General features: G+C 43.4%; 1 protein-coding gene across 15 annotated transcripts in view; it reads left to right on the forward strand.

Annotated features, from left to right (window-relative positions):
* The window catches only part of LOC311444058 (H(+)/Cl(-) exchange transporter 5), a 47,230-nt gene extending 24,085 nt beyond the window's left edge, over positions 1–23,145 (forward strand). For 10 of the 15 annotated variants that reach the window (XM_084534843.1, XM_084534846.1, XM_084534847.1 and 7 more), the window contains 11 exons: positions 8,016–8,167; positions 10,240–10,339; positions 11,729–11,913; positions 12,530–12,652; positions 13,257–13,463; positions 14,490–14,570; positions 15,461–16,003; positions 17,276–17,462; positions 18,344–18,742; positions 20,942–21,158; positions 21,804–23,145. In XM_084534843.1, the coding sequence (XP_084390969.1) occupies positions 8,016–8,167; positions 10,240–10,339; positions 11,729–11,913; positions 12,530–12,652; positions 13,257–13,463; positions 14,490–14,570; positions 15,461–16,003; positions 17,276–17,462; positions 18,344–18,742; positions 20,942–21,158; positions 21,804–21,894 (2,285 nt within the window). In that variant the 3' untranslated portion in view covers positions 21,895–23,145. Of the gene's footprint in view, positions 1–1,621; positions 2,397–8,015; positions 8,168–10,239; positions 10,340–11,728; positions 11,914–12,529; positions 12,653–13,256; positions 13,464–14,489; positions 14,571–15,460; positions 16,004–17,275; positions 17,463–18,343; positions 18,743–20,941; positions 21,159–21,803 lie in introns of those variants that run through there. The other 5 variants (XM_084534837.1, XM_084534838.1, XM_084534839.1 and 2 more) reach the window with 3 other exon arrangements.
* The last annotated feature ends 4,588 nt before the right edge of the window (positions 23,146–27,733 follow it).

The raw sequence follows: 27,733 nt of genomic DNA on the forward strand, positions 1-27,733 counted from the left end.
AGAGCTTGATATAGTTGTAGATATTGAGTTCTTCAGGCTTGGTTCAGTTGAAATGATTTGCAAGACTGCAGGTACTTTTAATGCCTTGTACTGTGCTGTCTGCCTTAATGAAAAGTCACCATGAGTAGCACAATATATTACTCTTATCTTTTTTTTGTTTGAACTTCAGCATTTTGTCAATAAATAATAACAGATAAGTCTCCTTGCTTTTACACAATGTGCTTGAGAATCAAACTTTGACAATTCCACCATTTCCTTTCTCTTGTTTGGAAAACCAGCACATTTAGCCATTAGCAGTCTGTATTTTCATCCAGTTGGTCTTCTGTGAGAGAACTTACCCAGTGATTCCCAGAAAGCTTTATTTGTGTAAGACCCTCTGAAGAAGATTCTGTAAAAAGCTTCAGGGATACCCAAATACATTGTCAGTTATGTCTGTGGTCCTGTTGCTTTTTGGAAGAAATGCAAGATTTACATGGTCTGATTCCTGTAACAAAAGCTCTGTTGGAACAGATGCCTTAGCAAATACCAAGTCTCCTAGTTCAGCTCTTGCTTCTGTTGTTATGAGGGTAAGTTGTACTTGATATTCCTTTTCCAAACTATTAAATTTGTATCTACAGATAGTTTTCTTTGAACAGTAGTTCTGGTTGGGTGTGTAAGTTAGTCAGTGATGCCAACTTATTTTGCACTTTTCTTTCATGGCTCTTCCTCAACTCATCACAGTGGTGAGGCAGGTACTGGGCATGGGAGGAACAAGGTACAGTGCTTGGGTATCACAGTAGCCTCTGGATGTACTTTAAACTGTAGGGGACAAAAGCAGGACTGTGTTCCCCATTTCTTTAGAAGAAAGACTTAAAACATTTAAAGGCTGGAAAGTTCTCTTTTGTTGTACGACTTAAGAAGTTTTTTCTTTTGAGCTCTAAGGGAAGAATAGAGCATACTCCTAACACTACTCTAACTCTCAAAAGTGTTGCAGGATAAGCTAATAAGCAGGATAATAAGTTAATACATGGGGCTGTGAGAAGAGGACCAGCTGAAGACAGGCTGAAGACAGTCCTGGCTGCCAGATCTGCTGTTGGAACCATAACATTGAATACATCTGGTGGAAGTGGTATTGTCAGCTCTCTGCAGCTGCATTTGCTAAATTCAGACCCGCAAGTCCACATGTTACTGCTGTTGCTTCATCTGGTAGTGCTTTTGGCATATTCTTCAGCTGCATTTGTCCTTGAATTCCATATTGCCAGAGCAGTAGGAGGCCCTGCTGAGCCTCCACCCGGCACAACGATAAGACCAAAGTTAACATTTGTTAATGTGTAGTGTGTCAGACTTGTGAGACAAGGTTTAAATGACAAGTTATCACTAGTAATTGAAGCCAGGAAAACTTAATCACGAGCCCCTTTGAGTTCTTATGTATATTGAATGGCAAGATAAATAGTGCTGATGAGGCCCTGGAGGGGCTGCAGACAGCACAACGACATATTGCTTGAGGGTAAAAAAAATAAATGAATTGTCTGCCTGCTAGAAGGCAGTAAGCAAAGAGCATTGCCACTAGCCTTTTAATGAGCAAAATGTTGACAAAGTGGGAGAAGAAAGACTTTGCAGTGCATCCGTGACTGATCCCCCCCGCTCAGGAAACTCCACTACTAGATCTGTTTTCCTGCGATGTAGTTTGGCTTGGTCCCAGGCACGTGTGCCAGGAGCATCGTAGCCCTTGCTGTCTCATCTGACACGTTTAACTGTCAGTGCTTGTGGTAGAGGTCATCCCTCCACAGACAGACTGCGGATGAGGTTGTTAGTTGGCACTTTCTGTCAGTCTTTGGAACTGGATCATTGGGGTGAAGGGTATCTGGAAATTCTCAGTGTGCAGCTCTAACCCAGCCGACTTCAGAGAGCGAAGAGCGTTAGCAACAAGTTATTCAGCATCTCAAAACCCCTGCGCAGTCAGCTTCAGCCATCTGCACACTGAGCCTGTGCAGCACAGCAAGCAGGCGGGTATTCATGCTGGGGAACGTGTGCTGCCAGTCAACATGTCCCAAATGCTGTCAGAGGAGCAGCTTCAGGATGAGACCTCTTTCCATAAATCAGGAGCCACAATCCGTGGATGTAAGTCTGCTCTTTGCCCTTTCTTCCTTGCCTGCAAGTGGGAGCCTCTCCCTTGTGCTGATCCTGCCCCTTCCAGGCGGTGGAAGGGCTGGCTCATGTGACGGTGGCTGCTGACGACATGCTCGGGGAGCAGGGAGAGCCTAGCGCTGCCCGCGTTTGTCTTCACCTGAGTCCGAGGGAAAAGGATGAAGCGAGAGCTGCCGTAGAGGAAACAACACCCCTTTTCCCTTGACTTGCCTCGCCGTGCGATGGGCTGGTGAAGGTCCTTCTGCAGGAAAAGGAGCGTCTCCGTGAGGGTAAGGGGACTGTTTCCAGGGAGGAAGGGGAACACATCTGCCTGGAGACGCACACTGCAGAGGCTGTGAGGCAGCAAACTGCTGCTCACGGCTCTCAAGCTGCTCTGGTTTCTCCTCAGACGGAAGGTTTGATTGCAAAGGGTGAGCAGCCAGGGCGGTCTGTCAGATTTCTGCTGTGTGATGATCATGTACGGCAGTTCTTCCTTTTTGTCTGAAAAAAAAAATATAATCCTTTTTCCATATGTGTTATGGGAAAAAAGGACAGGGACACCTCTCTTGCAGGTGCTGTGCTGGCAGGCCAATTAATTAAGTGCTGCAGGTTTCCTGTGTTGCAAATGACAGATGCCTGTAACTTTAAAGAGCACTGTTCCTGGCTTTAAAAAAAAAAAAAAAAAAAAGGCAATCTCTAAAATGGAGCATTAACCCATTTAGGGAAGAAGAGGTGATCCAGAAATAAAAATAAAATCTGTTTAAATATGAGCTGTGTTTCTCTGACAGGACTGTATTGAACTTGCTGTCTCTTGTTTTAAATACTGATTTGGAGGTACATATGTTAGGAATTGGAGAGACCTACAGGATCATCTTGATTGTGTTTTGACAAGGCATTACTGAGCAGATTTTCCTGATTTATTCCTATATGAATTTCCTAGCATTCCTTATTTGCAACAAGCTGAGGCAGGAAATATGATCTCGATAAATATTTATGGCTGTCAGCCATTTTATAGTTTAGTATTAATCAGGGGAAAAAAAAATAAGGACGTTTTCTCATTATCCTTTGTGAAATAGACTGCTTTCTTGTATTGCTTGGGGACTTCGGGGTTCTGATTCGGCGATGTGAAATCCGGTCACTTTAGGCATGGACTGAATGGGAGCAGTGTCTGGAGAGCAGGTTCGGTCTCCAGAATGCACCTGGCTGTTCCTGAGCACGCAAGTCAAGGTGAACTGTCCTTTCTGTGCTCGACCTCCTTGCAGAGACTCACGGTGCGGTTGCTGGCTGCCGCATTGATGGAATGTGGAGGCCGATACCTGCGTGACTTTTGGCCCTGTTTAACAGGGCAGACCTGAGGATTCAGTTCCAGCAGCCCCTTTTGCTTGCTGAGCAGTGCTTTGTACTGACTCTGTGTCCTTTAGGTCTGGTCCATGTTGCTCTGTGGTAGCTCTGAGCTGGGAGGAGGTTCCCACGGCAGCTAAAAGTCATGGGCCTGGGCAGTTATTTCAGAAGATCGAGCAAGGAATGACACCAATCTCATCTTTCAGCAGAAAATGCTTCTCAGTGTTGTGTCAGCTTGGTTTAACACCACTTCTGATACTTTTCCTTTGGCCTTAATTTTTAGCTTGAAGAAAGACTGTGGTAAGTGTCCCCAAATAAACTGAGCGAACAGTGAAAATGTGCTGTCCCCAGTATGGATGTCTGAAACGCTATTGTACTTCCAGAAGTTTGGGTCATTCCTTTAGGAAAGATAACAGACTGTTATGACTGATCTGCTTGGTTTTGAGAGGCGTGTCCAGGAGCTGGTAGTTCATCTCATTTTACATTTCTCAAGGTGGAATTAATGTAGTCTTAGGATAACTGGGCGTGGTATTAAAAAACAAAACAAAACAAAACTCATCACCCACACTTAGCAAAGCCTCAAAGACCTCCCAGTAGTGTCGTCTTGTTGTTTCTGTCTGAAGCTGTTCTAAAAGTGATGTTGCAACGGTGGTTCTTTTTGTTTCATCTCTGTCCCCTAAATAATGTCTGGATGGATGCTGACTTCACTGTCTGCTTTTAACAGCATTAAGGAAACTTTGCTGGATGTACTGAATCTGTTGCCTCTACTGTTAGTCACAAGATTTGTTTTTAGTGCCACTGTTATGGGTGGTTGAGGAGTTCTTGGTCTGTCAGGTCTGTAGAATAGTACTTGGGATTTCCACTGGGCACACTTGAATGGGGAAGTCTTTGAAAGCATTGATACCAGTTTGTGTATTTTCTGTTGAGTGCAAAAATGTTGTTGAAAGCAGAGTACTTCCAGGCTCTCAACAAATGCGTACTGTTTTCTTTACAGTGCAAGTTGGGTGGGTTGGATTCATGGTCTGTGAACTCCACTGGTTGGGGAGATCTCTGAAGCAACTCACTTAACCTTTTTGTTTTTTATCCTAAATGAAGAAAGGATTTTTTCTTTTTCTTCCCAAAGTAGGTTATTTTGTGGTACTTTTCAAGTGCACTATGAGACTGATCTTGTTTTCTTCGTTATTATTTTTTTCTTAATGCCTTCTTTGCCTCAGTCTTTAGCAGCAAGACCAGTTGTTCTCTGGGTACTCAGCCCCCTGAGCTGGTAGATAGGGATGGGGAGCAGAATAAAGTCCTCATAATCCATGAGGAAATGGTTAGTGAACTACTACACCACTTAGACATACACAAGGCTATGGGGCCAGATGGGATCCGTGTGCCGGTACAGGGGGAGCTGGCAGAAGCGCTCACCAAGCCGCTTTCCATCACTTATTTATCAGCAGTCCTGGCTATCTGGGGATGTCCTTGTCAACTGGTGGCTAGCAAATGTGACACCCATCTACAAGAAGAGCCTGAAGGAGGACCCGGGGAACTACAGGCCTGTCAGTCTGACCTCGGTGCCAGCGAAGGTTGTGGAGCAGGTCATCCTGAGTGCCATCATGCAGCACTTGCAGGACAACCAGGCAATCAGGCCCAGTCAGCATGGGTTTATGAAAGGCAGGTCCTGCTTGATGACCCTGATCTTCTGTGAGAAGGTACCATGCTCAGTGGATGAGGCAAAAGCTGTGGATGTTGTCTACCTAGACTTCACTAAGGCATTGGAACAGGCTACCCAGGGAAGTGGTTGAGTCACCATCTCCGGAGGTCTTCAAGAAATGTGTGGCTGTAGAGCTTAGTAGCAAGGTTTAGTGGTGGACCTCTCAGTACTAGGTTAGAGGTTGGACTGGATGATCTTGGAGGTTTTGTCCAACCTCAATGATTCTATGATTCTATAAATGAAATACTAAACATTATCTTTTTTATGTGGGAGTTTTAATACTTTTCCATTTACTGCCTTTCAATTTTGACCCAGTTTTTGTTTTATCTTTTTTATTTTTTCCTCTGAATAACTGTAAACACTTCATGTCTTACAGAACTGCATCTAGATTTATTCTCCTGTCCAAGTCTAATAAATCAACCTTTCTACCAAGAGTGTCTTCATCTGTACACCCTTTGTTTTAGGAAAGGTGTTTTTTCACTTGAGCTTGGTTTGGATCATAACTGTCAGTGAGTGAAGGCTGCAGTTCAGAAGAGCAAAAGCTCTGCAAAGAACAGTGTTGTCAGCTATCAGTTCGAAGAAGCCCTTCCTGGTTTGTACTTCTGAAATAGTCATTTTTCTTTAGTGTGATTTTTTTTCTTTTTTTTTTTTTTAATGAAGAAGCAAACTGCACCGTAGCAGTTCAAGGTAAAGCTTAGGAGCTCTTTGGCTGTTAGGGCCATTGAGAGAGCCTTTGGGAATGAAAGTAGCATGAAAAAAGCTTCTTGAGGGAGTTTCAAAATTAGTATTCAGTATGTAAAGTAGCATCATTTTATCTTAAGAGGACACTTTTGTATACTGGAAAATACTGTAGGGCACCTTTCATCTCCACTGAAATTTAACACACTGTTTCTTGCAGTAACCCAGTGAATTTTTGCCCTTTCAGCATTTGGTGGCTTAGCAAGAAAAATACATGGAGTAAAATTAATGAAGAATTCTGGTGTTATTGACTTGGAGCAGAGGCCTCAGTGCTTGCACAAGCAAAAGAATGAAGCTTGGGCTGAATTGCACAGAAGAACTTGTTCTCTTGACAGAGTGACATGGAACTCCTTGATTTCCCTGGCTAAAGTTTAAAAGACTTTTGTTTTGTTTCCCCACCTACCCCTATGTGTTTCAACACCGTCAAACTGCTTGAATGGGGCTTTAAGAAACAGGTTTTTAAAGGAGCAAGGACTAAGTGTTACGTTAGTGGGATTTCCAAAGTTTCTTTTCAGATCAAAGGTGCCAATATTTTATTTTAGGAGCAAATAAAAGCAGGAATAGAGTTGTGAATGTTTTCCAGGTGGAAAAGATTTAAGTACATTTTCCAGGGGAGTTAAAAACCACTCAGGTCCAAGGTTTCTGCCTTAGAAGCCATAGGGGCAGCTCTGTTCTGCTGCTTTTCTGCCTGGCGGCCTTTTCCTTCAGGTGAGCAGTGAGGAGGGCAGGGTGCTGGGCAGGATTTTCTCTCCCCTTACTCACTGAACCCCGTGCTTTTGGGCAATTTGCCTCCTCTGCCTCTTACTTCATTTGGAGGCCCTCTTTGCTGAAGGTCTCTGTCCCAACTGGCTGGAAAAAAAAATAAATCCCTTTTGTTTAGGCAGTAAAGCCCGTTAGGCAGCACTGGTTAACCACCGGTGTCGGAGGTGTCAGAGAATTGATCTGTGCTGAGGTCAGTGGTGCTGCTCAGCTTCCCAATGGCTGTTTCTAGCTGCTGGACGTGGGGAAACATCTCCCTTGAGGCACCTGGTGCGGAGCACGGGAGCTGGAAGCCCTCATGGGAGGAGGAATCGCGCGGTAGAGGAATAGGCTGAAAGGTGGCAGGGCCCTGGCTTCTGGACACAAAGACAGCACCAAGCGGCTGGGTTTAACCCACTTCCTGTGATGGAGTCCAGAATTATTTTTATTTAAATTTTTATTTTATTATTATTTTTTTTTTGCTTGGCAGACGGTGTTGGAACTGTAGGAATGATGCTTAGGAGGTTTTGCTTTGAAGCATGGGTTTGAAGCTGTGCAGAGCTTTTTGTATGCCATCTCCAGATGGACAAGGTCAACCCCTGTCACGCTGTAGGTTAATAGTTTTCTGCAAGCACTTACTGTGCCTGCCCCACACCCTTGGGCTGTGCTTCTAACTGTGAAGAGATTGTCTTGTGACCCAAATTTTGGGAGCTTCCCTATTCAACATCATGGGCTGGAGCAGATCAGACAAAGTCAAGTGATTTGTAGTTGGCTGAGTATATTTGACCTGGAAGGAGACAGCAAGCTCTTCAGGTAACGGGAAAACAGGGCTCTTCTCAAGCTCTGATTGCTTTATCTGTTTTGTGTGCACTGTCTCCCCTCAAGTGATGGCTGGGGAGGATCAGGTGGTCATTTGCTTCTCCCTGCTGCCATTCACAGTCTTAGTTTGGTTCCTGCTTTATTCTTCCAATGGATCTCACTGAACTCCCTTCAGCTCTGGTAGAAGTCTTAAATATTTATTCAGTTTCCCTTCTTCCTTTCCCCACTGTTTCCCTCAAGGGTCAGAGTACAGCCACAGTATGCCCTGGATTTAGGGAACAGTTCAATCTAGGTACTAGTTTACTTTGGTGGTTCCTGAACAAGTGTTTCCAGAAAAGAGCCCATGTCCTTATGGACTGTTGAAGCTGGGGACGTGCATATGGGTGCTGAGCAGTTAATCCCTGGGACGCTTGCCTGGTGCATGTAGCTGAAGGAATAGCTCGTAAGCTGTTTACTTACCCTGAAATCTGTATTGTTCCACTGAAGTCAGCACTTTAGTGATGTTTTTGAATTTTTTTTCTAAAAAAGGGGGAAAACTAAGAAATTCTCAATTTTTCCCCCCTCACTCCCCCATCAGGATTTTCCTCATATAATGGAGGAGAGATGAACGGCACAAGCAAAATGATGGATTTCCTGGAGGAACCTCTTCCTGGTGTGGGGACCTATGAAGATTTTAACACTATAGATTGGGTGCGAGAGAAGTCCAGGGACCGGGACAGGCACAGAGAGGTAACATTTCTTACTACTCCTTGCTAGCACCGAAGGCGAAACTATTAACTTGCTTAGAGCTAATCTGAGTTCTAATTACCTTACTAGGGAGCCAGTTACATGATAAATATCAAGAGATTGCTGTAAGGGGGATACTGAAAGCCTCTACCTTTTGAGGAAAAGGAACACTAAATTGAATGTGTTGCAGTTTACCCATTGCTACTTTTCTGTCCAAGGCTTTATTTTAAAAGCTTTAATGATAAGTTTTTTTCTGATATATGGCTTAGATGCCTTGATCACTCATTTCCTTATGCAATGTTAAACTTGCTCAATTCTGAAGCAAATCAAAACTTACAATCCTAGCCATGGAAGATGCACGCATTGTTTAGAAGAATTATATTACCATTCCATGGATTATATGTAAGAATATAAGCACGCATGACTCCATTATACACATTGCTTATTGATAAAGAAATGGGATAGTCTTCCTACTGAAGTTCGTGCTGCATGGTTGAGAAAACTGGAACAAATGCTGCTTCTGGAATTAAAGGAATCTGCTTCGAACACAAGGGTTGTTTTAAATAAATTACTCATGTCCCCAGCATGCTCCTGATTCATGAGAAACCCTTGTTGGTGGAACTTTTGGAGGGTGATGACTGAACTAAACTTTGCTGTTTACTTGCCAAAATGTTCTTTGATATTTTATTTTTGAGCCTTACAAGGCAACTCATCTTAAACAATCGTAGTGCACAAGCTGAGCTCCATCCTTGCTGGTCAGTGTGTGGGAATTACAGTACAGTGCCCAAATCCCAGCAAGTACAGACCCAACTAAGAGGCCCCAAGCCCAATACCTACTGTCTCCCAAAAAAAAACAAACTTTCTATTAGTGCATTATGAGTACAGACTCCAAATCTTCTCAGATGCGTACATACACACAGACGTGTCAAACATGATGTCTGTGAGTTTGGAAAAGGACAATCTATTCCCTATCTACAGAAAGCCTTTTTTTTATCAGAAGAAGTTGAAATCAGGTGAAGACAAAAATTACTACTGGTCAAAGAGATGTATGTTTGGTCAAACTGAAACAAATACCAAGGCAATAGTTTTGGCCACCACCTGAACTCCCACCTTCATTCGGTAGCAGTGATGCTGATGAAGAGTGCGGCATTTGAAAGACAAAATCTAGCGGAAAAAAATGAAAGTCATTGAGGAAGAGAGGATTCTTTCTCATTTAGTGAGAATTAGTTGTTTTCCTCAGTGTGCCTTGTCACCAGGGAATGATGGTGGTGTGCTGGCGCCAGGGCAGCGGGCAGGCTGCTCGTGCCCCTTCGTGCCATTGCCAGCCTGGCAGGGCCTGGCCAGAGGAGCTCGCTGGCCTGAGGCCTCTCTGTGTGGCTCTGAGTCCCTCTTCCAAATGCAATCAGCATGTGTAGGTTCCAGGACTCATAACTCATCCACACTCTGTCGGTTTGAAACCTGCTAACCTTCTTGTAGCCGGCTGAGGCTGATTTATGGCAAGCAGCGCTTGGCAGTCTGCTGTGCTCGAAGTAACAGCTAGTTTGTATTACAAATATTGAGGGAGTAGCTGAAGACTTCAAGAAGTTGGTGACAATTTCTGTTTGCTTCCCAGTTGGTGTGGTGTCAGTACCTGTGAGGCAGCACGGGTAAGTTTCTGGGGGCAAAGTGCTATGAGGGTCCCTCGAGCATTCACACTTGCTTGTGGCATCAGGCTACTAGTAACTTCTTATTGCTAACAAGAAACATTTTAAAAAGACTAAAGGGTGGAATTTCTTTTCTTCTTATTCAAAAAACATTTAAGAGGAATATGTTACATGAATGCTGGGAAGAGTGGAAGTATCCTTGATTAATTCTTGTTCATGTCTGAATTGGAGCTGCATTGGACTATAACAGCTGTAAACCCAGCTCCTGTCTGATGTTTTCCCTCTTGTCCCTCAAAACGGAATGTACTGTGATCGTTGTAGTGAACATTAGGGGTGTACCTCCAACACACAATGCTACCAAGTAACTCTATTTACAGGGAATTAGATCAGTGTCCTAATGGATTTTTTTATTTTTTTTTTTAATTCTTCTAGATTACCAGCAGAAGCAAGGAGTCAACATGGGCCCTGATACACAGCGTGAGCGATGCTTTTTCTGGCTGGCTGTTGATGCTGTTCATTGGGTTGTTAGCAGGTAAGAGCAAACCTTAATATAAAACCTGGTTCTGTACCATTGCTACTGATTCCTAAAATGAACCCTGTTATATCATTAAAGCAGGAGATTTTGTCCTAGAAACAAGGGCTGAGGAGCTACACTGATACTTATGGCTCTGCGTTATTTTTAAATGCCCTGAGACCCTATTCGTATAAATACCAAGATACAAAACTCAGACTGAAGGCTGTCCTGGGGACTGTTCTTGATCTGATGCTGGTACAGAGCTCTGGAATAATAATAGGTAGCAAAATGGTGGTTCAGAGGGAAGTATTGTGCTGTGAATCATTTTTGCTGAATGCTCTTTGACACTGGAGAGGCTGATGTCAAGGAGCATTAGATTTTATTCCCCCCCCACTATACTTAAGAATAAAAGGTGAGCAGTATTTCTTGAAGTCGGGCTTCTTTCAGAGGTTGACTGGCTGAGACCTTTTATATTATTTCAGAAGCAAACTTTGGACCCAAGTGCAAAAGTAGTAAATCAGTTGGATGCAAATCTTGATAGAAGGCAGCTAAACATTCATCATGAGGGATGAAATTAAGTCTTCTGTTAAATATTTACATAGGAAAGCTGCTAGCAAGTTTTTCATTAACTGGAAGATTTGCTAAGTGTTTAGCGTTGCCTCTGGGGCCTCTGATCATGCAGACCAGAGGTCTGTATTCCTGGCTTCTGTGTTAACGTGGCATTTTACCTGAGAATAGAGCCAATTACAGAATTTATGGGGGGGAGGTATAGGAGTTTTCCTTAACAGAAAAATATAAGATTGCTTGAAGCTTTCTTTTTTTAAAATGTAAATTACTTTCCATACTGACTCTCGGATTGTATTATTTGACGTAGTTGTAACTTTCCCCTCTGTTTCTTTGTTAGTTGTTTGGTTTCTGTTTTTAATTGGGATTGGAAATGTTTCCTCCAAATTCAAAGTTATTCCTTGCACAATCCTAGCGTTGTTAGCGTAACTTGTGGATTTCAGCTCTTGTGCTGGAGACCAGTTACATGTTTTATATTTTTCGGAAACATAAAACCCTCCTTGGCTCTGTCTACTTTCCATGATATATTTAGAATGTCGTTGTTCAGTCTATTTGAGAAGAATTAATTTCTAGTGACTTAGGGTAGGTTTTAATGCAGTTTCCTGGGGTCAGCCATGGAAATGTTGTTAGCCACACTTTGTTTTGTGACCTACTCTTTTCAGTGTATGCTTAAGCAGATCTTCCCTTTAGCCCCCTTAAGAATAAAAGTTAATTGTAGGCAAAAATATCAGTGCTGCTCTGTTTGCTGGTAGGTGAGTCAAAGTAGGGGCAGACTGTAACCTTCAGATATGTGAGTCTGCATAAGATGGTTATTAAGTTTTCACCTTGTTTTTTTTTAACCAGGTTCCTTAGCAGGTCTGATAGACATATCTGCCCACTGGATGACAGATTTGAAAGAAGGAGTGTGTTTAGCAGGCTTCTGGTTTAACCACGAGCATTGCTGCTGGAAATCCAACACAACCTTTACAGACAGAGACAAGTGTCCCGAATGGAAGAGCTGGTCACAGCTTATTATTGGCCATGGAGAGGTAACGTGTGCCTAGAACTGCTTTTGCCACTGAATGTCCCATTTCCCCAGCCTGTATTGTCTCTTGGTATGATCTGTATGTATATGCCAGAAGTGCTAACTGAAGATATTTCAGTGACTTAAATTTGAATGTTGGGGTCTTCGAAGGGTGTGAATAAACAAGTTACTTACGTATTTTCCTCAGTGGGGAAGCAAAGCATCGGCACATTTACAAGTGTACTGCTTTAGTTGTGTTTGAGACTTACTGCTTAGAGAATGTTTTTGCCCATGAACACTTTAAAGGAATGCCAGACAAGCTCAGGTCCCATGTTCTGGATAGAGCCAAGTTCTGGCAGTTCTATACAGTGGAGCAGCCAGCTTGACTGGGACAGTATTTGTATAACTTGTTTGCCATTTTATAAAGTGGTCTTCGGAAGTGTGGTTGGCTCACGTTTCTGTAACCCAGCAAATGTAACTTGTCCTTGGAACTGCAGACTTATTACGATTCCTGTTATTTTTGGCTGATGATAACTGTATTTTTTGATTACCTGCTATTTCTGTGAGCTTGCTTCAGTGTACTGGTTTGACGTAATCTCAGTTGAAGTGATACAAATTGGTTAACTTTCTCTGCATTACAGGGGGCTTTTGCATATATTCTCAACTACTTGATGTATGTTATCTGGGCTTTGTTATTCTCCCTTCTTGCTGTGTTACTTGTGAAGGGCTTTGCTCCTTATGCCTGCGGCTCAGGAATTCCAGAGGTGAGCAAGAATGAAAGTGTTGTGGTTTGTTTTTTTTTGTGTGTGTGTGTGTGTGTTTTGTTTTTTTTTTTTTTTTTGGGGGGGGGGGTGGTGATGTTAGTTTGTGTTAAGGTGGGGTAGGGATCCACCATCCAATAATGCTTGCCTGCTATGGACTAATACTTCCCCATATTCTAGAAATGTATAGTGGCTTAATATATGCTTTCTTCTCCAAACTGTATTCCTGAAATGTGTCTAGTACTTAAGTCTCCATAGAATCCCTTTAAAAACTAAAATAAATTTTACTAAAAGTAAATGCAATCTACAAGAGATACAAACAAAAGTGCACCACTTGTGGAAGACTGCAAAAGCAGCATCAGATTATTTTTCAGTGGGAAAAACAGTCCTGAAGGAAGGACTCAAAGGGCACCCTCTGTAAAGGGCACCTTCTGTCTTTGCATGTAGAGGTATTTTTACTGACTGTGTTTTACTTTTGATAGCTTGGGGAGGGACTGTGAAAGCTGTAGGGGAAAGCTGAAGGCAGGTCTGGGAGAGCCTAGTAAAACGGGAGCTCTGACCAGGACTTGAATGAAAGCCTGTAGAGCTCTGTGTGCTTGACTTCCAGATCAAAACTATCTTAAGTGGTTTCATCATTAGAGGCTACTTGGGCAAGTGGACGCTGATCATCAAAACCATTACCTTAGTGTTGGCGGTGTCCTCTGGCCTGAGCTTGGGAAAAGAGGGCCCCCTGGTGCACGTTGCCTGCTGCTGCGGAAATATCTTGTGTCATCTCTTCACCAAGTACAGGAAGAATGAAGCCAAGCGCAGAGAGGTAAAACGATACTGTGCTATTGTTAAACAGTTGAGATAGCATGGGAAAGCTGGTGGGTTTGGTGCTTTGTGATGAATAAAAGTTCTTGTTTTGGCACATTCTCGGAGCATCTCAGTTCAACGCTTCTTTGGAGCAAAAGCAATGTCAGTGACACTGCAGCTTTTCCCCAGCACAGGCAGTCATCTCGTTTGTGATAGGAGCATTCACTGGTCCTAGCCCACTTTTGCACACCCAGTTTTGCAATGTTTGCTTGTATTTGTCATACAACCTCATAGACTAAGACTGTTTGAGGGACTTGGACCTAGCTGTAGGCTGAAGGGCTTCACTTTCAGGGACCTTCTGCTGTTGTGAAGGACATGGTGTAAGGACCAATTTAACATTTTATGTGAAGCTCATGTTTCCTCACAACGTAAGGTTTTTTTCTGGACAAGTCACTGGAGAATGATTAGGGTGAAATGCCTACAAGTACTGGCCAACTTACCTTCTGTTAAACACAGCAATGGCAGAATCCACACAGGGAGCAGGTGAGGTGTCTTCACGACATCTCTAGTTATACTTTGTTCTCTTCTGAGAAAGGGTACAGATGTGAGGCAGGCAAATGTAGTAGCAAAAGGCATGTTCTGGGAAATGGAAGTGCTGCTGTTCTGTTTTACTAAAGCTTTATCTAGGGTGCAAGCATAGCATGAAATCAGGTGAAAAAGAAAAAGGTAATTGCAATCAATGTCAGCTCTACTGATTTAGAGTTGGAACTGTTTAAATGGCAATGCTTTTTTTTTAAAGCTATTTGTGGATTGCAATAGAATCTTTAAGGTTGAAAAAGACCTCCAAGATCACCTAGAATATTTCTTAGGGAATTAGCTCAGTTCATCTTTTCCCTGTTGTCTTTAAAACAAGTCAGACATTAGCTTATTCGGTGATCATTGGATATAAAATTCACACACATTTAAGTAGACATCCGACAAAAAAAGGGGAAAGGTTTTGAGGGGAGAGCTAAAAATGTGTGACTGACTTCAGTTTCTTTCATAGGTTTTATCAGCAGCTGCAGCTGCTGGTGTGTCTGTAGCTTTTGGTGCACCGATTGGAGGAGTGCTCTTTAGTCTGGAAGAGGTAACACCAGCATTTTCTATTAGCTCTGGTGAGCTGTTTTATTGCAAGAACTGACCCCGCTGGTTTTAAAATACAGTCCACTCATAACTGCTTGGGTGTGGAAAGGAGACTCTGTTGAATACTGATTGGTGGTGTATTTACAAGGTCTGCCAGGCAACTTAAACTTTACTGGGGTTTCAGGTAATTCTTATGAATACTGTAGAATTTATTTTGAATGATGTATATCTCTGGCTTTAAAGTAAACCTGCTGTTTTTCCCTGATCTGTCCATGCTCAGCAACACTGACTGCTCACAACCACAGCCTCTGTCATTCCATATGTCCACTCTCTCCAGACAGCTCTGTCTCAGAGTACCTCAAAACAAACTTACCTTGCTTATCAAACTCTTTTTCTTACCAAGTAATTTCTAATTCATGTTCTTTTGATCCAGACATGAAATGGATCACCATTTCTGGCTTCAGGGCCTAACTCAGAGAAAGAGTGGGATGGTTTTGCTCAGCTGAGCAATAGTTGTGCTCAGCTACTATGGCAAACACCATTGTTTGGCACTTCTGGACCTTGCAGAGCATGAAAGGCAAATACTTATCTGGTTTCAGCTCATAGGCGATTTGTAGCAACTTTTATCTGAGTAAATCATCTACGCTTCAGGAATCATAGAGGGCATTTGCTGCAAGTATGCACACCAGGATCCATCCTGGCCATTGTAGTCTGTATAGAGGGGACCTCATAATAAGTCTTGGCTGAAGGGGAAGGTACATCAGTCGTAGTCCTTTCAGTCCTCATTTCACACCAGTCTCAGTCCTTTCTTGTACTTCATGCAGTAGTGATGTTACTGGGCACCAGTCAGGGTAGCGACAAGTGATTGAGTCTGCTTTGTTTTTCCTTTTTTAGGTCAGTTACTATTTTCCTCTCAAGACACTATGGCGTTCCTTCTTTGCTGCTCTGGTGGCTGCGTTTACTTTGCGCTCCATCAATCCTTTTGGGAACAGCCGCCTGGTTCTCTTCTACGTGGAGTTTCACATGCCCTGGCATCTTCTGGAGCTTGTGCCATTCGTCCTTTTGGGAATATTTGGTGGGCTTTGGGGAGCTTTCTTCATTCGCAGCAACATTGCCTGGTGCAGGCGACGTAAGACAACCAAGCTTGGTAAATACCCTGTGCTGGAGGTGTTTGTAGTGACTGCCATCACAGCCATCCTGGCCTTCCCTAATGAGTATACCAGAATGAGCACCAGTGAGCTGATCTCTGAACTCTTCAATGACTGTGGGATTTTGGACTCTTCCAAGCTCTGTGAGTATGTGAATGACTTCAACAGCACCAAAGGGGATGACCTGCCAGACCGAGCTGCTGGCCCAGGAGTTTACACAGCCATGTGGCAGCTGGCTTTGGCCCTTATAATGAAAGTCTTCATCACAATCTTCACCTTTGGCATGAAGGTGAGAGTTACCTGTAAAGCAGCTCATGTTCTTTTCATCTGATGCAGAAACCCTAGAATTTTATCTGTTTAATAAACAGACATGTTTTTCTCTCCAAGCCCTGTTGAGGAGAAGAAATTGTGCTTTGTAGGGGGGTGATAGATGGCAATTATTTGTTCCATTGTGAGTAACTGAGCACAATAGAAATCTTTTATCCTGTGTGTGGCCACCATGTGCAGTCACTGAAGCTGCTAGGTTAGGGATTCGTGGCCCATTTTCCAGACATTGAATGCTTCTAAGTTGTCTTTACTTAAGCCTTTTTGATACTTCCATTGTATCTCCCCTTTCCTAATTGCAAAGCAATTGAGATACTCATTTGTAAATGCTTAAGATTTCATCAATCAGACTGTTTTGCTCTTGTTCAGTGGCAGTCTCCTGAGTGGTGGATATACTGCCTAGGTCTGAGCTTTCCCTCTGGGCTTTATCAGATGGATCCTACCCTGTCCCACAGTCCCGTGAAGGGATTGTCCAAAAGAGGTAGCCCTGCCTCAGAGGTTTGCACCTCGTTGTTGCACTGAGGTTGTCGCTGACATTCAAGGGCAATCATCAAAACTGTGAGGAAAAATACACTGTATGAGAAAGCTATATGAAAAATATGTAAAAGGCACAAGGGGGAGATTCTCTGACTTCAAAGAACAGGAGCTTTTGAAATCCAGGAACAGCTGAAGTGCAGAGGTGAAACTTGCTGGCAGTGGCCCTACTGGGTATCACTAATGTGCTAATTACAGGCTCTCTCACTTTGAAGGATCGTGTGTATTTCATAAATAAGTACAAGTACATGGTTAGTTGGAAAGGCACGGGGGAGTGTTAGTGGTGTGCAAATGAAACTTTGTTTTATTATTCTGGGAAATAAACTTTGATTTTTAGGAAAATTTTTGAAAAAAAGCCTTTCCTATTTCACACTAAACTGTTGTGTGGGTCTTTCTCCTGCTCAGAAAGAAGTAACTGCAAACAATTCAAACTCTGTTACAGAGGTTTTAGAGTGTGGTTTGTTTCAGTGAGGGACAGCATTTGGCATACCCAGTGCTGTCCCTTGTTCCCTCCAAGGATACAAGGAGGTGTTGTCCCACCACCTTTTTTGGTGCAGGAAGGGCAAAGATGATGAAGCATGGCATCTGTGCCATTTTTAACTTTAGAATAACCTCTAAATCAGTCTTGTTTGAACTTCTGTCACTAGTCTTTGAATACTGCCTCCCTGAGAAATGCCTTATTCACTGTTGTGCTTTTTCATAGGTCCCCTCGGGGCTCTTCATCCCAAGCATGGCAGTAGGTGCTATAGCAGGAAGATTGCTAGGAGTAGCAATGGAGCAGCTGGCCTTTTACCACCACGACTGGGTCATCTTCAGTGGCTGGTGCAGTCAAGGAGCTGACTGTATCACTCCAGGCCTATATGCAATGGTTGGGGCTGCAGCGTGTCTAGGTAAGCAACAGATTTCTTTTTTAAGTCCACGCTGCATGTTTGGGTGTTCGGTCTACTTTGTGGTAGAACATATAATGTGTTTCCTATTCTATTTGCATTCTTTTGCCAGCACCAACCTATCACTGGACATGATAGGTTTCCATGGGGAATCTCCTGAACATGCAGCTAGAACAAATGAGACTGTCCAGGGACTTTAGATTCCCACGTAGGGAAGCCATGTTGTTAAGAAAATTAATGATAGTAGCCAGAGGATGTCAAGATGCCACTTGTCTTTTTGCATGGCCTATCATAGGGATCACTCCATAAATCTATTCTATCAGTGTAAATGTGTAAGGCCCTTTCACAGCATGACAGACTATTTTGCAGGTAGTTCACTTTCTTTTGTGTTTAAGTAATGGGATGACCTTCCCAGCAAATTGTCGTTGTGAAATATTTCATTGATATGTAGTCTTAAGAAGTAAGTTTTAGACAGATATACCACATCATTCATGGATCTCTGCAGTTCAGAAGATGTGCTATACAAGGGCACATGCCTCCAGGGTATTTCTTATGACCTGATTTGAAATGACTATGGCCTTTTAAGGTTGCTTCTCAAAAGGACGCAAAAAAAAAAAAGTAGCAGAAGGCCCCATAATCAAGATATTTTGGAACAGACAGATGGTTTTAACAGTATGTTCTGTTCATGTTTGGCTTCCACTACGATGCTGAATGTGATGCTTATTTTCTAGCTAGGAGTCCAACAGTACAACCTTTTACTGATCTAGTACGTTACCTAGATGCATTGGTGGAGGACAGCTGTAGCAACTGTCAGAACAGCTCTACTGGTTGGAAATCCCCGAAAACATGCTAACGTCTTCTGTCTTCCTGTGTTCTGTTCGTAGGAGGGGTGACCCGAATGACAGTGTCACTAGTGGTCATTATGTTTGAGCTCACGGGCGGACTGGAATACATAGTTCCTCTGATGGCAGCAGCCATGACCAGCAAGTGGATGGCTGATGCTATTGGGCGGGAAGGCATTTACGATGCCCACATTCGTCTCAATGGCTACCCTTTCTTGGAAGCCAAGGAGGAGTTCTCGCACAAGACACTTGCAATGGATGTAATGAGACCACGGAGGAATGATCCTCCTCTGACTGTCATTACTCAGGACAGCATGACAGTAGAAGATGTTGAGACCATAATCAATGAAACTACGTACAGTGGCTACCCAGTGGTGGTGTCACGGGAGTCCCAAAGACTGGTTGGATTTGTTCTCAGGAGAGACCTCATCATTTCAATCGGTAAGTGCAGGAAGGCAAGATGCTATGCAGATAAACAGTGCAGTTAGAGGCCTTAAATGGCACCAACTGTAATTGATTTAACGAATTTAAACACTCAGTGGTGATGGTGGATATACTTAACGGAAGCCTGCATCTCCATCCCCCTGCATGTCTTGAGTGTGAAGGGACAGCATGACTTGTCTATTGCAATTATAATGGCTGTGCTACCTGCAAAAATCTTGTGAATCTTGTGAAGTATGAGACTTCTTGTCAGCAAGATCTAAGCCACCTTTTCTTTTGGATGACTCTGCAGAAGGCTTTCTTAACTGCTAACGTCTCAAACCTTATTTTATTTAATTAGAGGAAAAAGTTTGGTTCGTGTACTGAATGTTGGGTCACTTCTGAGGTGGTGCTATCAAACCTGTAAATATTGATACTGATGTTTTTGAGGAGAGTCTTTCCTTTCTCTGCACCACTGAAAACCATCCCAATCTTTGCTCATTTCACATGTGCTCCAGCATTGTTCTGAGGCAGTTGATGTGTGGTGCTGGCAGAACCTGGTAGACACTGTCCTGGCATCTCCCACGTGCAATTTTCATCTGTAACATGAGAGTTGAGTTCCTTTGGAAACAGCATTGTACAAAACAGCGTTGTATTTTACAATTATTAGGGCACAGTTAGGTTCCTCTTGCTCACATATTGCTTAGAAGCCTGTAAGTAATGTTTGTAAACGTGAGGTTTGAGTACAAGTTGTGATCATGTTGCCTCTTGCTGGTTGTGTGAGGCAGTGTTTCTTCTGTTGATGAGGCGGGAGAAATCTGTGTGTTAGGGTTGAGGAGTACATTGACGTGTAGGTCTTTAAAAAAAAAATAAAAAAAAATGCACTTGCTCTATAATGAAGATTTGGGTATAAGGGAGTCAAGGTCCATGCTCCGTGCCTGTTTAGTCTGTATAGATTGTATTCAGCTGGACCTGAGGCTCCAAGCATCTATGCTAAGCTTGAGTGAGCTGGAGTTGCTCCCATGCCTACTCACATTTCCTTACACCATCGCCAGGCAGAATCCATGCAAGCCCTGTGGTGAGCTGGATGGAAGACCTGATCCAGCTGCATACATATCTCAGTCATTGCTCAGTTAGCTTCCTGCAGATCGGTCCCCTGTTTTGGCTCTCTGGGGGGACACAAATGCTGGTGAAAGAGAGCAGGTGAGAGCACGTTTGCTGGAAGGAGGATGGCAGTTCCTTTGGACAGAAGCAGAAAGTGATCACAGAAACAGCATGGTTATTAAGGGCTGAACACATCTGAGCTCTGTGGTGTAGTTTAATGTGCTGTCTTAGCTCCAGCTTGATGCTTCTCTGTATGGAAGGTTAGAATTGTTGGTCCTGAGCTGAGGTTGTACCATGGCACAATTAGTTTCTATAAGTTACTTGCAGCTATGAAACAACCTCGTGTGTTCCCTCTTTTAAGGTAAATTGTCAGTGTCAGTTTTGCATACAATACATTCTTCTGGAGTATGTAAGTATTGCTTTTCTGATAAGTACCTGGTCAAATGCTTACGACAAAATGTGATGAAATACAGAAAAAGTGCACTATCATACTATTTATTTCCTTCATTCTGTTAGGATACTTCATGGTGTGACTGAATTCTTGGGTTTGCCTTGTTCTGAATCTCTTGGAACTCCTTAAAAGTAATTTTTTTTTTTATCCAGGATGCATGGAAAATGGGATTTAGCTTTTGACAGCCTGCTCTGAATATCAGTCTGGTGTTCAGATGCCAAGCCATTCCCAATCCAATGAGTCCTGGAATGTAAATATCAAATTGAAGCTGCGATACAGCAGACATCCAAATTGCCCATGGAGCAGGAGTAGGCACTATTGCAAATACCTGAATGGTGTCAAGTACTTAACACCGTGTTGATTTTTTTCTATTCTTGACCCTGGTCAGGGGACGTAGAGCTTGAGCCAGTAGGTTAAGCATTTAAAGAAAAAAAAAAAGACTTATTTTATTAGTCAGCTTCCCTGCACAGGTCCCAAATCAGTGACTGGTAAAAGTACAAATCATTTCACTGCCTGCTTAGGTCATTCGTTACGTGTTTTGAGAAACAGTGCAAGTGAAGTGAAGGAATGGACCTCTAAAGCCATTCCAATGTGGCAGAGAGAAAAGGATATGTTCTTCAACTTAGAAAAGGAAAGGTTGTTTAACCGAATATTTATTCTTCTAGAAAATGCCCGGAAGAAGCAGGATGGAATTGTGAGCACTTCAATTATTTATTTCACTGACCACTCTCCTCCACTGCCTCCAAGCTTCCCCTCCATGCTGAAACTCAGGAGCATCCTGGACCTCAGTCCTTTTACAGTGACAGACCAAACACCCATGGAAATTGTCGTGGATATATTTCGCAAGCTTGGATTGCGCCAGTGCCTGGTTACTCATAACGGGTAAAAAACAAAACAAAACAAAAAACAACTACCTGTAGATGCAGTCTTGGGCCTGAGTCCCAATAGATAGTGCTGGATTAGTTGGTGTCTTTGAGCTGTTTATAGTAGGAAAACTCCATGCAGGAGAGCAAGATGGCAGTGGGTTTGGAACTTTAAAGGTCCCTTCCAACATCAAACCATTTGATGATTAAACATCTGCATCTCAGTCAGAACTTCAAGTGGCCTCTGATAGGTAGAACTGAATATCAGTTAGAGCAAAAGTAATCTGGGGGGGAAAAAAAAAAACCTGAAACCACTGAACCTCTTTCAGTTGGATCAGTTAGTTATACTTAAAGCGTAGCTATTGAGACTACCAGCACTTAAAATGCAGTCCTAAACATTTAGGTCGATCTTTTTGGAGACGGCAGGTGGGTGCTAATAAAAATCGTGTCTTGGTTATAAGTCTTACCTTTTTCAGTATAAAATACTGATAGAGTATCTGTCTGGGCTTAGAAGCACTGTACTTTGCATGGAGAGTCAGCCTTGTGATCCAAACAAGTACTGCAGCTACTACAAGGAGTTAAAACTCTCATATGAGAAACTATGCAAGAGCAAGGATATGTTCCTTGGATGTTGATGCACTGAAAATGTGTTTTAATTTTTCAGGAAGCTACTTGGAATCATTACCAAAAAGGATGTACTAAAGCACATTGCACAGCTGGCTAACCAGGACCCAGATTCTATACTCTTCAATTAATGGCAGACTTGTAGGTGTTGTGTGTTAAACACAAAAGAAACTTTATAGAAGAACCTGGATATTCTTTCCTATTTTTATTGAGACCTTGGAACTAATTTCAGCATTTCCTTTCATGGAGCTGAAGAAGATAATTTTTTTTCTACAAGATAACCAATTGCACTACATAGTCTGTGGAAAATTAATCTTCTTTTTAGAAGAAAAAGACTACATTGCTTTTGTGAAGTTGCGTTGGAAAGATTCCATGAAGAAGTAAAAGCAAAATGCTACAGAATTATCTCTCTCCTTTTTACTTTATCTGAATTCTTGTTACTAATGTGGGGAGGAAAGACAAGGTGTATACCTTCAGAAATTTTGAAGGCGGATGATTTTTGCACACAGTATTAAGGTGGTGGCGGAAGGATGCAGTTGTAACTCAGGGGCAGTGTATTTCCAGTGAGCCAATTAGTGAAAATAAGAACCTTGTACAGTCAAAAAAAAAAAAAAAAAAAACCATACAAAATTGTCAGGTGGTTCTGTAACTAATTCCATATAAGAGCTCAACTCCTCAATTACCGATATTGGTTAGTGAAGAATGTTTTGCTGAGAGAATGAAAAAAAAATCCCGCGGAAGACCAGTCTTAAGACTGGGTTCACATTTGGATTGGGAAAAAGTTTATTTTGATTAATCTGCTGTGAATGTATTTAATTACTCTCTGATGCTAGCTTGCTAGGAGAATCCCGAGTAGGAGAAAGGAAGAGTTAACAGTTGTATTCTTGTCATGCTCTCTTATTTTAGATATATGCACAAGGATTTCTTCTTGATTTCTTTTGAGCATGTAATAAAATTGCAAGGACTGAATCCTAAAGCCCTGGCTTTACTGCACTTCCAAGTAAAGTCTGATCATATTAGTTATTGTGCAACTGACCTCTTCCCTAAGCAGCAGTGTCTTATGTTGCTGAGGATGTCTTAATGGAGACTCCTGGGCCCGGAATGTTTACATGGATGCATTTTTTTTTGTTGTTCCCTGCTATTCTCTCCAGCCCTGCACCAAACTCAGGCTCGGATCCTGGCTCTGGGATTGAGAACACTGCCACTTTATGTATGTTTGCCACTCAATGTCTCTTGTTTCACTAACTATGCAATAAGAACCCTGCCTGACAACTGTCAGCAACATAACTTGTTCCTGAGAGTTGCTCCGTTCCAAGTCTGTGCTCCTTGAATCCCTGTTCCGATTAATTTTCTGTTAATAAAATTGTGACAGTTAACTGGAATTCTGAACGTATGTAAGTTCCTTTTGGGGATCAGTGTAATTGTGGCTTCATGTCTGGGTTGTCAACATGAGGCTGCTGCTTCTGTGCAGTATAAACTTCTTCTGTGGCCAAGTGGGGCTCCTGAATAGAGATGGCTAGAGATTTTTGCAGTCTTAGGCTCTCATAAATATAAATATATTCCTCATCTGTGCTTGGAACAAAAGCCAGCTTATTTATTTTTTTCAAAGCCATCCAACATCAAGTACCTGTTGCCGCTACTGTAACGTGGTAGTGAGGTGGAACCACTTGAGTTTGTGTATGGCTTAAAGCTGAATCAAGCCAAGATGTTAACAATGGATGAAAGATCTTATGTTTGTAAAGCAAATGCCACAACTTTGTGGTGTTTTTGTACAACAGCAGATGGTTTTCGAGTCATCTTAGGCTCGAAACAAGGATACTGTGTGCCCGTAAGATGCTCACAACTTGAAATGCTTTGCGGTCTTTCTCTCCTATGACTGTCAGCAGGCTTTGTCTGGTGGTGGCAGAAGCTTTGCCTTTAAATGCATTTTGCCCTGTTCTGAGAGGGTTGTCCTCTGCTTACCAGTAAGAAGGATGCTCACGAGCCTGGGTCTGAGAACAGGGAAGAAGCCTCCTCTTTTCCTTGCAGGCTTCTTGCAGAGGATATCTGCACCGAAGGAGGCTAGGGGTGCCTGTTGCATGCTGCTCAGAAAGCTTTGTTCTCTTCGGCACGCGTGGGACACCAGGAAGACCTAAGCTTTTGTTTTGTGCCTTTTTTTTGCTTACTTTGCAATATGCAGGGAGTCTCTAGCTTGAAAAATAAAGACCCTGTTATAATTAGATCTGCAGTACGTGACAGCTTATTTCTCTAACAGCCATTAACATGTAACGCTGGACTCGGTCGCTGTGGTAAGTGCCTTTATCAGGGAAGGGAAAGGGAGGGACTGCTTGTGGGAAGGCTGCAATAGTTTTAGTCCAGCATGTCAGGTGCTGACAGGAAAATCCAGTCGCAGGCTGGAGTGTCACAGCTGGCTCGTGCCCTGCTTCCAAAAGGGAAGCTCTTGTGGAAATTGGCAGGTCAGAGAGAGCAGACCTTCAGAGGAGCCAGCCTGTTGTGTGGGGGTGGGAGCATGGCAGCCAGAAGCTGCAAAATTAATTTTGGGGTTTTTGAAGGTAGTTCTGTAGGTAGCGGGGGCCAAAGAGCCATCACAGTGTGCCTGTCACATGGCTTTCTGACGTGGAGGAATTGTCCTCGAAAGGTTGGCCTGAAAAAATCATACACAGGAAGATGAGAGTGTGAGAAAACACAGGATTTGTGGGACAGTCTGGTAGAGTTTTAGAGAAGGTGAGTCCTTGATGGAGGCAGGGTTTCAAGTCCTCACAATGCCAAACCAAACATCATTAAGATGGGCAAATAAAAAAAAACCAACGTTTTGCAATAGTAAAAGACCTTTTTTTTTTTTTTTTTTTTTTTTTTGCAAGCTTCTGAAGAGGAACTTTCCTCTTACTTGAACACATTTCTCCACTCTTACATCTTTTTAGTATGAAAACAGATTTTTTTGGTGAACGAGAATATAGTTTAATGAATGGAGGTCTGGTACGTGTGGGTAAGGTGAAAATAGAAGCTCGGAGTGATTTCATAGCTGCTCTGTAAGTGAAAACCTGCTGACCGCATAAAACCAGTGGAAGTGGTTTCTATGTGAAAATAATAATAATAATTTCAGCTCCAGCTGTGTTTCTGAGCTGTAGTTTTCTATGGGGGAGCTTGCAGCAAAATTACATGGTCAGTGTTACTGCATTGGCTGCAGCAGTGATGTCAGAACACAGGGCTCGTTAGGGCGTGATGCTGATTTGGGTGGATAGCTCTGTACTGGGACTGATGCTCTCATTTCTACAGGTAAGATGTTGTTTCCAGAGACTCCCAGCTGCTTGGTGTGAGCTTTTATTTAATGGAGCTTTAATTCCTACCAAAATGTGTTGAACTGTTTCATCAAAAAGTCAGGGGAGATATCATAATCAGTTTTTTGAGCTCAGGCATTTTCTACCTTGTCTGTAACCAATGGTGCTGGTTTGGAAAAGGGTTTCCCTGCCTAGGGCTGTTCCAGCTGCTGTTAAGGGTTTTGCCCTATCCTGTTCTTGCTTTTGTATTGTTTTACTTTCAGAGCGACTCCAGGAGGAGCCCTGGAGTTTCTCTTCAGCAAACAGCTCATTATACAAATCTGTACACACATACTCCCCACCCCCACCCCCCCGCCGTGAGGGTAATTTTATATTTATGAAATAAATTATTTGGGATCGTTTTGGAGAGGCTTAAATGCCTGCTGGGCCTTCTTAAGGGTGGGTTGTGAGTTGGAGCTTGTTGATTTTTTTTCCTCCCAGGAAGCGTAGTGCTGGGATTTGAACAGGGTGCACAATTCCCGAGGTGGTTTGTTACGGAGGTACGGGGCTAGTGAGCTGAGCAGCCAGCACAGGAGAAAGAAGCCCATCTTCTCTGCCTGCCCGCAAACAAACCGCTGTTCTCTGAACTTTGTCGCCGTGAAATGCAGTGTGTAACGTGGCCTGGTGCCAGCCCTTCCCACCCTGCCAGCCTCCCCGCTGGCGGTAGCCCGGAGTGGCAGGGTTGGGACTGGAATCAGCACTTAACAGGTCCTGCTGATGGGCAGGAGGGAAAAGTGAGGGGCAGGTCTCCTCCTGCCTCTGCTGTGCCCCAGGGATGCTGTGAGTAAAGTAGGTGTTGGAATCCTTTTTCTTGGGATCCCTAGCTTGGGGAAGAGGAAAGCAGCCTTTCCCTCCGTGCTCTGCATACCTGGGTCTGGATCAAGCTGCCTCAGCTGTTTTGCTGCATACAGCTCGCACTTCCCAAAGGGAGAGCACGTTCAGAGCCAGGCTGTGCTGGCAGGGAGGGCTGGGACAGCGCCAGAGGAAGGAGGTGATGTTTGTGTGAGGGAAAATGGAGGAATGACCGAGCTGCTGGAACCAGTTTCATCGCTTCAGCAGATCTGAGATTTGCTGCTCAGAGTCCAAGGTCTTGGTGGTAAAAGGAAAATCACTTTGGGAGGGCAGAGAAACTGTGTTCGAAGCAGTCTCCCTCTTCTGGTTCACTGCTCGCTCATGTTGCAAGAGCATTAATGTTTTCCCATAGGTAGGGCTGCTTTAAAGAGCATGCTGCTTCCTCCAGTTACACCAACCCTTTTTGCTGAAGGAAATAGGTTTGCTGGGTTTCGTTTTCCTCTTCCAAGGCTTAACTAAGGCTCGGGGATGAGCTATCTCAGAGCAGGACTGCACTGTACTGTGAGATGTGCAGGGAAGTGGGGTGGGAGCGGAGGTTCAGGAGGAGCAGCTGCAGGACAGGGAAAAGCGCCCTGAATTTTTGTGTCTGGGTGTGTGCAGTAGTAAGGACATAACCTCCCGCATGGGCTTTCTCTTTGGACGCTTTATTTACAGTGTTCCAAGAAATGATTTCCTGGGGTGTTGACATGTTTTTCAGCGTGGATTTCCTCCTTACGTCTGAGAAATTGTGCTGGGCTCGGGACTTGAAAGTAAAAACAGATCTTGTTTGGAGGGGAACAAAAGACTTGGATGTAGTGATGAGCTGGTTAATAACAACAGAGAGGAGGAAAAAAAAAAAAAAAAAAAAGAAACTATCAGCCCCAGAATTTATTTTGAGACAAAGGGCAGCAAAGTTAGCATTGTAAACGCCCTTGGCTGTCTGGCAAGTTTGTCTGAGCTGTCTGCGCAGCCACACGATGAACTGAAAGCAGAGCTCTGAGACAGGGAAGATAAGGCATTACTTGGCAGCAACTACAAGGAAGGAGCATGCATCTTGATCAAATAAACATGATGAGGCCATGAGAGTTAAGGTCAACCTGAAAATGTTAATAGAGCTGTTGTTGCATCTTCCGTCCCCCCTATTTATTTTTTTTTAAAGCATCAGGTTTGTGAAATGTCACCTGGCAGGGATAGCAGGCGGGGAGCAGGGAGGTTGTGGCAGGTGAAGGGGGGGCAAAGTGTTTTTTTATTTTCTGGAGCAGTTTGGTGACTGGGCTGCTAGTACTGAGGTTAGTTACTGAGTTTTTTTTTACTGATCCTGTTCCCCGAAGCCACAAGTTTCTCCCAGGCAATGCAGGCAGGCCGGCACACCCCCTGCACTCACCTGACATCGCCTCTGGCTCTGCCTTGACAGTTCCAGGAAGAAATCACTGCAGGGCAAAGTAACACTGCAGCGGGCAAACAGATGAGTAACGAGACAGATGGCATTATTTTATATGCTCCTAGGTGGCAAAGTGTCTCTATTTATGCACATGTGCACGCACATATAGGCATGTACTGGCTTTCTGGTGTAAAATCCATGACATGAAGTAGACCAAGGTCTTTCCCTGGTGCTCTCCATGCCACCAGAACTTCACCCTGGGACGGGTGAGGAGATGAGAGCCATGCTTGCTGGGAACATGACTTTGGACTTTGCTTGAGGTGCTGTGGTGGATAAAAGTACTCTGCAAGCTGCAGTGCTATGTAGTGCTTCTGCCTGTGGGTCTCAGACTTTTAGAGAGACTGACACACTGGGTATCTTGTATGGGTGAGGTAGTTGAGG

The sequence above is a fragment of the Aythya ferina genome (genome assembly GCF_964211825.1).
Source record: "Aythya ferina genome assembly, chromosome: 13".
Lineage (NCBI taxonomy): Eukaryota > Metazoa > Chordata > Aves > Anseriformes > Anatidae > Aythya > Aythya ferina.